This window comes from Cajanus cajan, chromosome 1 (assembly GCF_000230855.2).
Source record: "Cajanus cajan strain Asha chromosome 1, NIPB_CcT2T_4, whole genome shotgun sequence".
In the NCBI taxonomy this organism is placed as follows: domain Eukaryota; kingdom Viridiplantae; phylum Streptophyta; class Magnoliopsida; order Fabales; family Fabaceae; genus Cajanus; species Cajanus cajan.
Genome location: NC_138517.1, coordinates 89,546,615 through 89,561,040, shown reverse-complemented (window position 1 = coordinate 89,561,040; position 14,426 = coordinate 89,546,615). Strand labels below are relative to the sequence as shown.

General features: G+C 29.0%; 1 protein-coding gene across 4 annotated transcripts; it reads right to left on the bottom strand.

Moving 5' to 3' along the window:
- Nucleotides 1–9,124: 9,124 nt before the first annotated feature.
- LOC109790456 (putative cinnamyl alcohol dehydrogenase 1) lies at nt 9,125–12,233 on the bottom strand. 4 transcript variants are annotated; one of them, XM_020349607.3, is made up of 7 exons: nt 12,080–12,233; nt 11,622–11,723; nt 11,046–11,159; nt 10,736–10,966; nt 9,824–10,109; nt 9,558–9,708; nt 9,125–9,459 (listed from the first exon to the last, which is right to left on the bottom strand). In XM_020349607.3, exons 2-7 carry the CDS (start codon nt 11,708–11,710, stop codon nt 9,266–9,268), a joined length of 1,065 nt encoding a protein of 354 aa, XP_020205196.1. In that variant the 5' UTR covers nt 11,711–11,723; nt 12,080–12,233; the 3' UTR covers nt 9,125–9,265. The 4 variants fall into 4 exon arrangements, with proteins under 4 accessions (XP_020205196.1, XP_020205197.1, XP_020205198.1 ...); XM_020349608.3 differs by having other exon boundaries at nt 11,622–11,767; nt 12,080–12,225; XM_020349609.3 differs by having other exon boundaries at nt 11,622–11,755; nt 12,080–12,213.
- Between the last annotated feature and the right edge of the window lie 2,193 nt (nt 12,234–14,426).

Sequence of the window (14,426 nt, the reverse complement as noted above, 5' to 3'; positions counted from 1 at the left end):
CGTCTACAAAATAACAGCATTTTTAGTACACTACCACTCACCCAAACAACAACTATCAACACAGTAGTTCATCACATCAATTAGCACAGCAAGCAACACAACAAGGCAACACAACACAGAGTTAACACAACAAAAGCCTAAAGGAACCACCCCCAAAGAGTGTCCACTAGACTCGACCTGCTCTAATACCACTAAAGTGAAACGACCCGGCTGGCCACTACACTCACCACCATAACATACCGGAAACACTAGACAGAATAGAACAAGTATATAAATATAGAGTCTAGAATATAAATATATACATATGTCCCGAGTCCGACTAGAGTTAAAGCATGCAATACAAGAATTTCATCAAAAGTCACTATGCCAAGTGACCAAAACAAACAAAGCGCTCATAGAAGTCAACTCCATCTACCAGCTGTCGACTCATCACTATCCACCACCTATCCCTGCTCTGCTCCCGTACATAGTACGATCATAGCAGTCCAACCACATGGAAACACAAAGGGTAAGCTAGCATAAAAGGAACAACATATATAAAGGTTTAGGAAATAAAAAAAACTACAATTATCAACACTTCATCAACATACATTCCGCTGGTTTTCAACATTATCATCAATAAGCATACAATGCGTCGTCACGCATATCAACTCGGAGATCTCCTACAACAACTCATCCTTTCGGCCGACATCAACTCAGCCTTGCGGCCTACAACAACTCAGCCTTGCGGCCTACAACAACTCAGCCGTGCGGCCTACAGTAACTCAGCCTTGCGGCCTACATCAACTCAGATCAACATTCCAACACAACACAACTTATACAACTCAACATATCAACTTGCAACTCAACACAACTGTACATCTATACAACTCAACACATCAGCTTCACAGCTCAACATATCATCTACAACACAACACCACTTCTCAACACATTCACCAGATACAATTCAATATTAGCAACAACATTATCTACTAGACATCATTTCATAACCTTCCATTTCAATTCAACTCAACATAAAACATCATACACAACCATCTTATCTCCGCGCCCGGCACATACGTGGTTGCGCCCAGCGTAGCTCAACCAGAGAGCACCAGGGGGTCAGCGCGCCCAGCATAGGTGTGCCCGCGCCCGGCGAAACTCAGCCAGAGAACCCAAGGCTCTCTCGCGCTTGGCGCAATGGTTATTGCGCCCAGCGTTGGCCAGGCAGAGACTCAAAGGAGTCTCACGCGCCCGGCGTACCTCACCCAGCGCTCAGCGCGGGTAAGGCAGAGACCACCCCTTGGTCTCGCGCCCAACGCAATTCGGGATTGCGCCCAGCGCCCACAAGGCAGAGACTCCCAAGGAGTCTCACACCCAGCGCGATAAAGGTCGCGCTCAGCGCAGCCTCAAGAACCCAAAAACAAGTTACAACGAGTATCGCGCCCAGCGCGGTCCACGTCACACCCAGCGCGGGCCAACCAGAGACCCACATTCTCAAGCGCGCCCGGCGCACTCATCATTGCGCCCGGCGAGCTTGGCCAAATGGGGTCTCCTGGTGACCATGCGCCCAGCGCGATGAACAACGCTCAGCGCGAAGCTCAGCAGCAACCCTCCATTTTTGAAAAATTCTTCAAACATCTGCAAAATAACCAGAAACTTCACATGCAATCGATTCAAATTTCTACATTTTCATCCAAGAATCCAAAAATACTACCTTTTTCAACATGCAACAACAAATCAAGGATTTCCCCAAATTTTCTCAAAACTCCGAAACCCCCAAAAACAAGTTCTCATTCAACACAGCCACGAATTCAACCATCAATAAGCATCTAATGAGTTTCTAGAACTCATCCACATCCAAAACAGCAACAAAAGAAAGAAAATCACTAGCTTCCCTTACCTCGGGTGAAGGTTCCGAGCTTCGGGAAGAAAAGAATGAAGGAGAAGAGAAGCTTGGAAGTGAATGGAGAGGAAATCAGCTTGAGGAAATCAGTTCACACCCCTTATGCACCTTCAGCTGCCAAGAATCGCCACAAGCAAAAGAGAGAAAAGGAGAAGTGAGAGTTTGGAGAGAAAAGAGTTGTGTGAGGAAGAGTGAGTGAGGCTGAAAAAAATGAGTAAGGGTGAAAATGGAAGATGAAAAAAAAAATAGGGTCCTCACACATATCACTTTATATTTTAGTATATATATATAGAGAGAGAAGGGTTCAAACGACACTGGTGTAACTTTTACTAAGTGTTACACCGCTTAATAACTTTAAATTAAATGTGAATTTTGTAAATCTAACTGTTAGATTGAAAATTCATATCACTTTATATGTGTATATCTAATTTTGTTAAAATTGAACAACAACTTGAGGGTAATCAAAGTGTTCATATTTTAGTATATTTTGATATAAATATATTACTTCAATTTTGTTTTATAAGAATGAAGTATCAGATCATCTTGAATTAATATAAAACTTTGTATATATGATCTAAGAGTAAAGAACTTTCAATCTAACGGTTGAATTTACAAAATTCACATTTAATTTAAAGTTATTGAACGGTGTAATACTTAGTAAAAATTACACCAATGTCGTTTGAACCATCCTCATATATATATATATATATATATATATATATATGAAAATAAATTTATACATAGTTGTTGAACATTTAATATAATTAAATGTTCCTAACGATATTAAATTAGATTTAAGGAAGCCTAGTGGTTGGGTGGGGAGGGGTTGGGGTAGTTAGAAGCACGAGGACCTAGGTTCAATTCTCATTGCGACCATCTTTGTAATATTTCCTATCTTTACCAAAAAACAAATTAGATTTAAGGATATTAAATTTGATTTAAGAATATTAAAATATATGTATTACATTAATGACAAAATCAGATATTATATTATATTTTTATTGCTTTTTAAAATAAATAAATAAATTTTGTCAAACAAATAAATATTTTTATTTAAATAGTATTATTATTGTATTTATTAAATTTAATAATTAAAATAAAAACTATTAAATATATATTTTTCATTGGAACTTATTATCATATAAAAAATAATTCTTATAAAATTTTATACCTATATACGGGCATTAATATTAAAAACGCATATTTCAAAACAAAAAATGATAGAAATATAAATATTAAAATAATAATATTAAATATTATACTAATACTTACGTTCAAATATATTTTTTAAAATTTGTTTCATAATTAATTTATATTATGTTTGTTTTTGTTGGACAGTTTTTTAATGTTATACAAAATTACAGTGCATTCGTATTTTGTAGGTTTGCGCAAGAAAAATATTGGAATTGAGAGTTGGAGTGAGAAGAAAGGAACGTATTAAGGTTAAGGGTGGACATGGATTAGATTTTTAAAAATTTAATATTCCATCAATATCTAAATAAATAGACTGGATTTTAAATTCAAATTCATATTTAACAACGTTGATTTTTAAACACTAGTTTCTGTTCAAAAACCCAATTTTAAAACCAATTCGGATCTAAAATCGGTTTCAAACCAAAATCCAATTATAAACCAGTTTAAGTCAAAATCCAATTCTAAATCAGATTGAAATTGAAATCCAATTTTAAACTATAAAATAGAAACAACGTTTTTATGAATTTTTTTTCTAAATACTCTTTTAACTTTATATTTAATTTAATTTTTATTTATCATAATTATTTATAAACTAAATTTTAAAATTTTAAAAATAAAATATAAATAAATAAAAATAATTTTGTGTTATAATATAAATCACTTATCATAAATATGAAATAATATATATATATATATATATTTAAAGATATCTATTTGTTCAAATTTTAATTATAATTTATATATTTAAATATTATATTTATTTATATACATAATTTATTTTAAAATTTAGTTATGTGTAATAAATATTTAATTTGTACATTGTATAGACTTAAAATACTGATTTTTTTAAACTAGTTTTAAAACCAATTTTTTGTTTGAAACCAATTTTAAGCCTAAAAAATGAGACTTTAAACAAATTTTAAAGCAAAAATTGTTGTTTTGACGTTAATGTTTGAAAAAAGAATTGATTAACGTAAAAATAGCTAGGGATAAAATAAAATAAAATAAAAACCTATTTTTCTTTTGGAAGTGATTAAACATGATTTTTGGCAAAGAAAAAATATCCAAGAAAGGGGTTTTAGATTTTAGATATATGCTAAATGCATATTCAAATGTTAGAATGCAAAAGGTTTTAAATTCACATTTTGATGTTATTATAATTTCAATGGTAAAAAATATATAATTAATAACTCTCACACCATTTGAAAGAATTGGAAATTGACAAAAATCAATTTGATTATTTTATAAACATATTTATAAAAAAAAATTTGGTTCAAATCTATTTTAAAATTGAGTTGGTTTTAAAATTAATTTTAATCCATAAATTAATTTTGAAATTAGTTTGATTTTTAAATTGGAAACTAGTTTATTTTTAAACTCAAGTAGACCCCTTAATGTTAGAGATGAATTTTCTCTAATGCGTCTCTACTCATCTTTAATTTAACAAGTAAAATCATAGGTCAAACTCTATCTACCATTTTATGTATCAAAAAGAGGTTATAAAATGTTGATAATGTAATACTTTTCAGATAACACTTCCCTATAAATTGTAATATTTTAGCAACTTCACTCTACAACGTTTTACATGATAACACTTTATATAATATCTCGTTGATTATAATCCTTCACTGATCAAAACTCTATGTGAGTAACCCTTTTATAAGATCTCTTTTCATTTTTAGGATCAACAACTAATCTCATAAATTAACATAAGATTTTTTATGTATTTTGTAATCATTCATACTTTTTCTAAAAAATCATCTATCCTTAAATTACCCTTAAATTACCCGGGCAAGAAAAATATTGGAGTTGAGTGTTAGATGAGAAGAAAGGGCATTGATTAGATTTTTAAAAGTTTAATTCATATTCTCTCAATATCTAAATAAGTAGATAGGATTTTAAATTCAAATCTATATTAAACAACGTGGACCTTAGAACACCGATGAAACCAAAAAAATATTAAACAACGTGAATTTTTAAAATTAGTTTTTGTTCAAACCCAGTTTTAAAACTATTTTGTATCTTAAACCAGTTTCAAACCAAAATCCAATTAGGGGAAAGGAACATGGTGGGTTAGGAATTCTAGACCTTAGAGCATTTAACCTTGCTCTCCTTGGAAAGTGGAGATGGCGGCTGTTAGTTGAAAAGGGTAGGTTTTGGCATAGGGTTGTCACTTTTATTTATGGGGAGGGTTGTTTTCAGGGAGTTGGTGATAAAGTACAAAGTTCAAAGTGGTGGGTTGATCTGTGGACCATTGATTCTGCTCCATACACATCATTTGATTGGTTCTCTTCTAGGTGTACCAAGGTGGTGGGGGATGGTCGAAATACCTTTTTTTGGAAGGATGGTTGGAGTGGTCAGGGACCTCTTTGTAATCGATATAGTAGATTGTTCTCTATAGCTTCTGACAAGGATGTATCGGTCGCAAACATGGTGCTTTGGAGGGATGGAGGTTTTGAGTGGATTTGGTCTTAGCGTAGGAGTCTATTTCAATGGAAATTAGATTTATTATCACAATTAGTTGTTGATTTAGGATCAACTGTCTTAAAGAATGATTGTTGTGATAGGTGGTGTTGGAAGGATTCTAATGATGGGATATATAATGTGAAATCAGCATACAAGGCGGTGATTAATGATGGTATCTACGCAGATTTTCCGCTTCATAAATTTCTCTGGTCTAGTTGTGTACCTTCTAAAGTATCAGGTTTTGCTTGGAAAGCCTTGCTGAATAGGATACCAAGTAAATGTAACTTAATTAAGCGGAAGGTTCTTAATATTTCTGCTAGTGGATGTGTTTGGTGTGGTGAAGATTTGGAGAATACCTCTCACCTATTATTCGGATGTTATTATGCCTATTCTGTATGGTTATCTATTTTTGCTTGATTTGGTGTTTCAACTGTTTTACACAACTCCTGTCATGAAAATTTTGCTCATTTTATTGGATTTCCTAGATGCAGTGGTAGAGATAGGATGAGGTGGTCTGTGGTTTGGTTAGCCACAATTTGGTCTCTGTGGCTTGCTAGAAATGATGTCATTTTTAAAGACAAGGTGGTGACAATTAAGGATTTAGTGGAATTAATCAAACTACGTAACTGGAACTGGATTAAGACCAAAGATAAGTCATTTTTTTACCCATTCTCAGCGTGGTTTTCTTCCCCTGGTGTTTGCCTTAACTTCTGGAATAATGATTCTTTCTAATTCTGTACACATCAGGGTGTTAGTTTTGTATCTGATTTTCTGATTACTGAACTTGTTTGATTATTAGATGACATTTTATGGTCCTAGTTTTGTAATGGTGGTAGACATTACATTCAGGTGATTACCTTTTGTATGGATTACGTTGAATTTTGTTTAGGTAACTTTGTATTTTGTAATGGGTTGGGGTACCCCTTGTACTCCCATTAATTTATTTTGCTTATAAAAAAAAAAAAAAAAACAAGTTTAAGTCAAAATCTTATTCAAAACAAGTTTGAAATAGAAATCCAACTTTAAACTAAACCCCAATATATAAAATAGACACAGTATTGTAAAGAGTTTTTCTTTTTTAAGAATTCTTTGAATTTTATATTTAATTTATTTTTTATTTATTTAAATAATTTATGAATTAAATTCTAATATTTTTAAAATAAAATATCAATAAATAATAATAATTTTGTATTATAATATAAATTATTTATCATACATATGAAATATAATTTATATATTTAAAAATATCTATTTGTTCAAATTTTAATTACAATTTTTATATTTAAATACAATATTTATTTATAAATATAATTGATTTTAAAATTTAGTCATATATAATAAATATTTAATTTGTGCATTGTACAAACTTATAATACTGATTTTTTAATCTAGTTTTAAAACAATTTTTTTTGTCTGAAATTAATTTTAAGCCTAAAAATGAGATTTTAAACAAATTTTAAAGCAAAAATTTTTATTTTGATGTTAATGTTTGAAAAAAAATACATATTATTAACACGATACTTAGAAATAGCTAGAGATAGAAAAAAAAAATTAAAAAACTATCCTTTTTGGAAGTAATTCAACATGATCTTTGGCAAACGAAAAGTGATTCAGAAAAAGGATTTTAAATTTTAAACATAATGATGCTAAATGTATATTCAAATTTTAGAATATACAAAATTTTAAGTTCAAATTTTGTAGTCGTCGATATTATATTTCTGATGGTAAAAAAAACATAAATAATAGCTCTCGCATGGTTTGAAAGGATTGAAAATTCACAAAAATCAATTTGAATTTTTTATAAACAGATTTAAATTGGTTTTTTGTTCAAATCGGTTTTAAAATTGAGTTGGTTTTAAAATCAATTTTAATCCATAAATCAATTTTAAAATTGATTTATTTTTAAACCAAAAACTAGTATATTTTAAAATTCAAAGAGATTATTTGATGTAAGAGGTAAAACTTCTCTTATGCGTCTTTGTTGACTTTCAACAAGTAAAATCTTAGGTTAAATTAAATTTTATTGAACTTCAATTAATCACTAAGTGAAGAATGATGTTTAGTTTAAAAATTCTTATCATGTCATTGATTTTCTGTTCGATAATTATGAGAGTGTTCAACCTCTATCTAACATTTTATGTATAAAAAAAAAGTTTATAAAAGGTTGACACTATATTTTTAAAACCTAAAAATTACTTTTAAACTATAAATCAATTTTAAAATTGAAAAAGTATTAAATAAAAAATTCATATTGATAAAAAAAAGATAGAGAAACGTATATATGATATATCATGAAGAAAGAAAAATAAAAATAAATAATGAGTGTTAATGAGTATTGGCTAAAATCCTAATTTGTTCCTTTATAATATTAAAAAGTTTTAATTTGATCTCACTTTAATTTTTTGTTTCAATTTAGTCCCAATTTTAAAAAAAGTGTTGCAATGTTAACCTTCCATCTAAATTTTTTAAACGTGTTTAAGAGTGTTCACATGGAAAATAAATAAATTTGTAACAATCCAATTATTTTCGAACGTGGATTTCCAACATGGAGCAAAGCATTCCTTTCCAAATTCGCGAGAAGGACATTCATGAGTGCTTGGGAGTTAGTTGTTGGAAGAAGAAGGCGCACCATTCACCTTAGTCCTGCACGTTTTTAGGCCTCGAAAGAAGAAGGCTTGTTCGTTCATGTTGAAAAAGAAGAAATGACATTTTTGTCGTATTGACATCAAGGTAAGTGTTCATTTCGTGTTTGATTGAAGTGTCTTATTAGGGGTGAGTTTGAGGCTAGGGCTTCGAGTGGGCTTGGGGAACGATTTAGGGTTTTTGGTTTTGTGTTTGGCTTTTTGGTTTAGGGTTTGATTTTCGTTTTTGTTTGGTTTTTGGGGTTCTGGGTTGGTGGGATTTTGTGGTGTCAAACTAGGGAACCAATTTGGGTTTGCAAGAATTAATTATAAACAAAAATTTGGTTAATTTAAGCAGTTAAAATTGTGACAAATATACCTTAGTATCTACCATTTACTGAAATTACTTTCCTTTTCAAGTTTCTTAAGTATCTTCAGAAGAATGTCTCTTTAATATAATAGGATGTTGTTTTAACATATGCATATATACGTGGTCAATATATGCACAACAACATATATTCTTTGGGACCACAGAACAGTATCAAAAGTTCACACAACAACCAAAAGGAGGAGGAGGAGGAGAATAAAAACATAGACATCAGACTATTAAAGAAGAAGAAGAAAATCTAACATGATCATTCCACGTATGCATCTAGTTAACATCCACATAGTCAAGATTTAACACCATTTGTAAAATTTGGACGGAAGTCCCAATTTGAAATATTTTAAAATAAATTAGAACTAAATTGAAACAAAAAAACTAAAATGAAACTAAATTAATTTTTTTTAATATTATAAGGGAGCAAATTAAGATATAAAGAAACACTGATGAGAGAATCTATGAATCGTAGTTGAACCTATATAAATAACATACTATTTAAAAAAAAAAATACAAGAAAATCAATAAATAGAGACAAAAATATTTGGTAAGTAGAAGAGACTTTTTACTACTTCAATCTTGAAGGAACTCTAATGAGTATCAATAGCCATTAAAAATTTAAATGTAATCAGAGACTGACTTTTTCAGTTGCTAATAATCTAAAACATTTATATAATTAATTAATTGAAGAACATTTATGAGCCTCTCGTTACAATCTAATTAGAGACTGTTCTCAATATCTATTACAAACCGATATTTGACATCCTTATTTATGAGCCTGTCAAGAGCTTCATTGGCATACTCGATTGGAATCACCTCTATATTTGGGTAAATACCCTTTGCAGCACAAAAGTCAATCATCTCTTGTATATCTTTTGTACCACCTGTAACGCTTCCGGCAACAGTCTTCGATCCTGTCAAACAGAAAATGCATATTTACAGTTCCACTGCTTCAATGAATAGAATTACACGAATGAAAACTGACAATTCCAATGCTTCAAAAACAACGTACCTAAAATAAGGTTTGCAGGCATGAATTTGATTTCGCTAGGGAAACCAACGACGACAAAAACACCATATGTCTTCAATAGTGACATATAAGGATCAAACGGGTGATCACCAGATGCTGTGTCAATTATGAAGTCCAACGACTTAGCCAATGCCTGTACGGAAATCACCATCAGATTTGACAAAAAGAAGCTCGAGTCTGTCAATATCAGTGTTCTGTTCAAGTTCAGGAGAAAATGTTATATAGTAGATGCTTCATGCTATGCTTACCTTCATTTCCTCTTGATTAGATGAAACAACAAATTTGTCCGCACCAAGTAGGCTCAGTGCCTCCTCTTTCTTGGATATGCTAGTGCTAAAAACTGTTACATTCAAACCAAATGCCTTTCCAAATTTCACTGCCATATGACCGAGGCCACCAAGACCAATCACTCCTAGGGATTTACCAGGTTGATTCATCTTGTGGCGCACCATCGGTGAATAAACAGTAATTCCAGCACACAGCAAAGGAGCTGCTGAAGCCAATGGATAGCTTTTTGGGATTATGAAGCAATACCTGCAGATGAAAGATTAAATATGATATGGACTGGAGTTATAACTTATACCCTTTCTCAGGACCTGTTCAGGTAAACTTCTTCAACATCACTTTTGGAAGAGAAAAATAATAAGTAAAATGAAATAAATTTCTCCATAAGCTGGAATTAACTTATGCCCAAAGTAATTTGTAGAAGTTCTCTCTTATTAACTCTTTCAAAATCTTATTTTTAACTTGTGCATAAGCTAGTTTGAGCTTATGGAGAAGATTATTTCAATTTTTTCTTCCTATTTATTTTTGAGTGCTTGTGAAGAAATTTATCCAAACTAAACCTAATAGGAGGAAAAAATAGGAAGAAATAATGAAATAAGATTCCCCATAAGTCAAAATAAATTTATGCATAAATTAATTTGTAAAAGCTATCATCTAACTTTTCTAAAACATCACAAATTTGTTTATGTATAAAGTAGTCGTAAATTATAGAAAAGCTTATTTAATTTTTTCTTCTTATTGTTTCCTCACAATAGTACTTTTAGAGAAATTTATTCAAACAGGCCCTCAATATGAAATCAAATGTACTTTTAGAGCTTATGATAAAACGAAGGAAGAAAAGGGCACATAAAAATCATGGTTTACAATATGTTTACCTCTCATGGACTACTATGTAACTTGAGTATCCTCCTTTTGTAATTGTACCATCAAAATCAACACCATTAAAAGTGTAAATTGATCCTTTGGTACAATGAACTTCTAGCCTGTCATTACAATATTCACAATCCCTACATGAGTTGACATAAGTCCCCACTCCAACATGGTCACCAACATTGAAACGGTGGACATTGGAGCCAACTTTTGTCACAATGCCAGCAATCTCATGACTGAACCAAAGATAGATTATTAGCTCAAGTATATAGGATTCTCAATTTCTCATCCATGCAGAAAAATAAGCCCACATACCCAGGCACAACGGGGTACTTTGAGTCACCGAGTTTATTCCGCGTCCAAGCTACATCAGCATAGCAAACACCGCAATGCGTAATTTTAATATAAACATCTTCGTTCCCAAGAGTCCTGAGCAATCATCATCATCATCATCGAATTGGTCATGAAAATTAGGGGGCAGGAAAAAGGTCGACTTTTATTCCAAGAAAAGACCAAAATGGATAACAAAAATATATAGGAGAAAACTTAGTTCCAGTACCTTATGCACTGTTAATATTATTATTGTCCGGGAATTGGAGATTTATTTTAATAATATACGGAATAAGTGATTCTATTAACTGTGAACCCATATTACCGTGGTAAAATTAGTAGACAACAACATCAACGATACATATGTTACAGTATCTAAGTTATCTCTAAAAATAAATATATGAATAAATCGATATCAATATGTAGAATCAAACTAGGAACTGCAATAACTAGTAAGTTTTGGAAGTTGGATCGCCGTGAAAAAGGAATATGGTCATTTACAGAAAACAGATACTCCATTAGCCCATTATATTAAGTGGAATATGAGAGGTGCATACACACCTGCGACTGAATTTGTAAGGTGAGAGAACTCCGGATGCATCTCTTGCTGCCCATCCTAGGCAGTCTTCAACAATACCTTGGGAACTCATAATTTTTCTACTCCTTCATGATGCAATTAGCTATATATCAGTTTACTGTTCACGAAACTAACATAAGAAAGTTTAGAAACTTTACAGATCATATTAGGCTCATGTAATTTCTAATAAACCAGAGAAGTAGGGATACAGAACGCCACTTTGCCGTTGACATGGAAAAAAAATGTTGGAAACATTTTGCTATTTGTACTCATACATTGGGATGCAAAACCAGATCTAAACCCTAGGCAGAGGGATCTGGTTTGTGCAATGTTTAATTTGAATGTAAGTGAAACATATTGTGGTTAAATTGAAGGGATAGAGAGTAAGAAAAGGGAAGCATGAGAAAAATATGTAACAGTTGAGTAGTGATGAGAGAGTCACCTGTGCGATGCTGTGTAAGGATCCACCAGATGAAGAAGAAAGAGAAAGCGAATGGAAGTGCAAGTGGAGAGTGGAAACAATCTTTTACTTTCATTTTGGATTTTATTTCATTTGTGGTTCCTTTTTTTCCTCTCATTTGCCACCTAAATTGTCAAAATTCCCTGCCTGTGATAACGGATAAGATCAAATTTAATCAAAAACTGAGAAAAATAAATTAATGCATGCACGGGAAAGTATTATACCAAAAATGAATTGAAAATCCAGTTGCCTAATTCCCTGAAATTAAAAAAAAAAATTAGTTAATAATAATAATTTATTTTATTTATATATTTTTAAAATTATTTATACTATTCACTTTTTTTAATTAATCATTTTATATCTTCTAATTAATTAGAGTACATATTTTAGACTATTTTTTTTATTATAATTGATATTTATTTTTTTCTTAATCAATTAAAGTGTATTTCATAAAATATTTATATTTAATATATTTCATTAAATTAAGAGAATATTTTTAATTAATAGTATTTTAATCTAAAAATAATTAATATATGAAACAATATAAGTTGAATTTTATAAATAGTAACAAAAGTAATACTAAATAAATTATGAGTTTAATGTTTAATGATCATATTCTTAGTGTAAATAAACAAAATCATATAAATATATCTTTTAAGATAATTAATATAAAATTTAATAGATTTATTATTATTTTTTGTTTACTAAAAAGATATAACTTTTTTCTATTGAACTGGTTCTTAATAAATTCATTATAAATAATTGTTGTGACTAATTAATAGTGTAATTTAATTTATATTATTTATTACAATTATGATTAATAAACATTAAATTATATTCTTTAAGAGAATTAATTCATTTAATTTATTTAATAATATTAAATTTATCAATAATTTATATAATTTTTCTAAAGTTAATCTTTAATATTTTAAAGATTAATTTTTTAGTTAGTGTTTAGAAAGAAATAATGTCAAAGAAAAAAGAGCTATATAATGTGTTTATTCATCATTTCTGATTTTATTAAAGGTTTGTTCAATAGTCCGGATATGATAAAATATGGTGTGAGAGTATGATAGGATAAAATTAAAATATGATAAAAGTAAAACAAATTTAAAATTTATCTAATATTTGATTCATCTGAATAACAAATCAAGTAAATATTATTATATTATATATTTTATATTTAATATAAATCAGTAAGATGAGATATAAAAAAATTTTAAATAACAAAAACTTTGTTTCACTAAAATTATATATAATTTTTTTAAAAATAAGTTTTAACTTAATTATTTAAAATTTTTAAATTTAAAATATAATTTTAACTATATTACATAAAAGTATTTTTTATTTATGTAGTTACTTTTCACAAAATTATATTTATTATTCAGATTTTTTTTTAAACCTATTCAATATAACTTTTATTCGAATATTTTAGTTAATAATATACTTTTAAATTTACATGTCCAGATTACTGTATGTATAAGATAAAATGTTTAATGTAAATTTTATAATATATATTATATAAATTTACATTCATATTATAATATAGTATTATTTATATGTTACTATATAAATTAATATTATATATATTGTAAATTATTATTTAATATTATATTTTTTATATATATTTTTAAAAAATTTATAATATATTCAAATTTTATTTTTAATTCGTACAAAATGAATAAATTTTAATTTTGATTCTTGTAAAAAACTTATTTTTTATTTTTTTAAAATTTATAAATAATATTTTTTATTTACATAAAATGAGTAAAAATTAATTTTGCTCTATGTAAAGTATCTTTCTTTAATTTTCATCTTCTAAAATTTAAAGTCACTATTTTGACTCTAATGGTCATTTTAAAGTATATAAATAATATTTAAAAAATAATATTATGCTACAATATAAATTATTTATCATAAATCTAAAATATAAATTATATATTATTATCAAAAAATATATAATTTATATGTATAAAAATAATAATTTATACAAATTTTAAATATAATTTATATATTTAAATATATTATTTAACCTATGTATTACATACTAAAATAGAAGTGTGAAAATTTTCTTGTCCAAATGCAGTTCTTTTTTATAGTTTTACTTTTCTATGATGATGGCTAATTTTAGAAACTAATATAATTATGTTGAAATGATTTTGAAATAATTAAAAAAAAACAAATATAATGCGGAAATTAAATAGTCATTATTTTTTATTTAATTATAGGATTTTTGAATTTTTTTAACAAGTGGTGCTGTTTCGTAAGAAAAATTTGAGTACGAAACGCACGGAGTGTTAACGTACGCGTGGACCAATAGTTCTTTTAA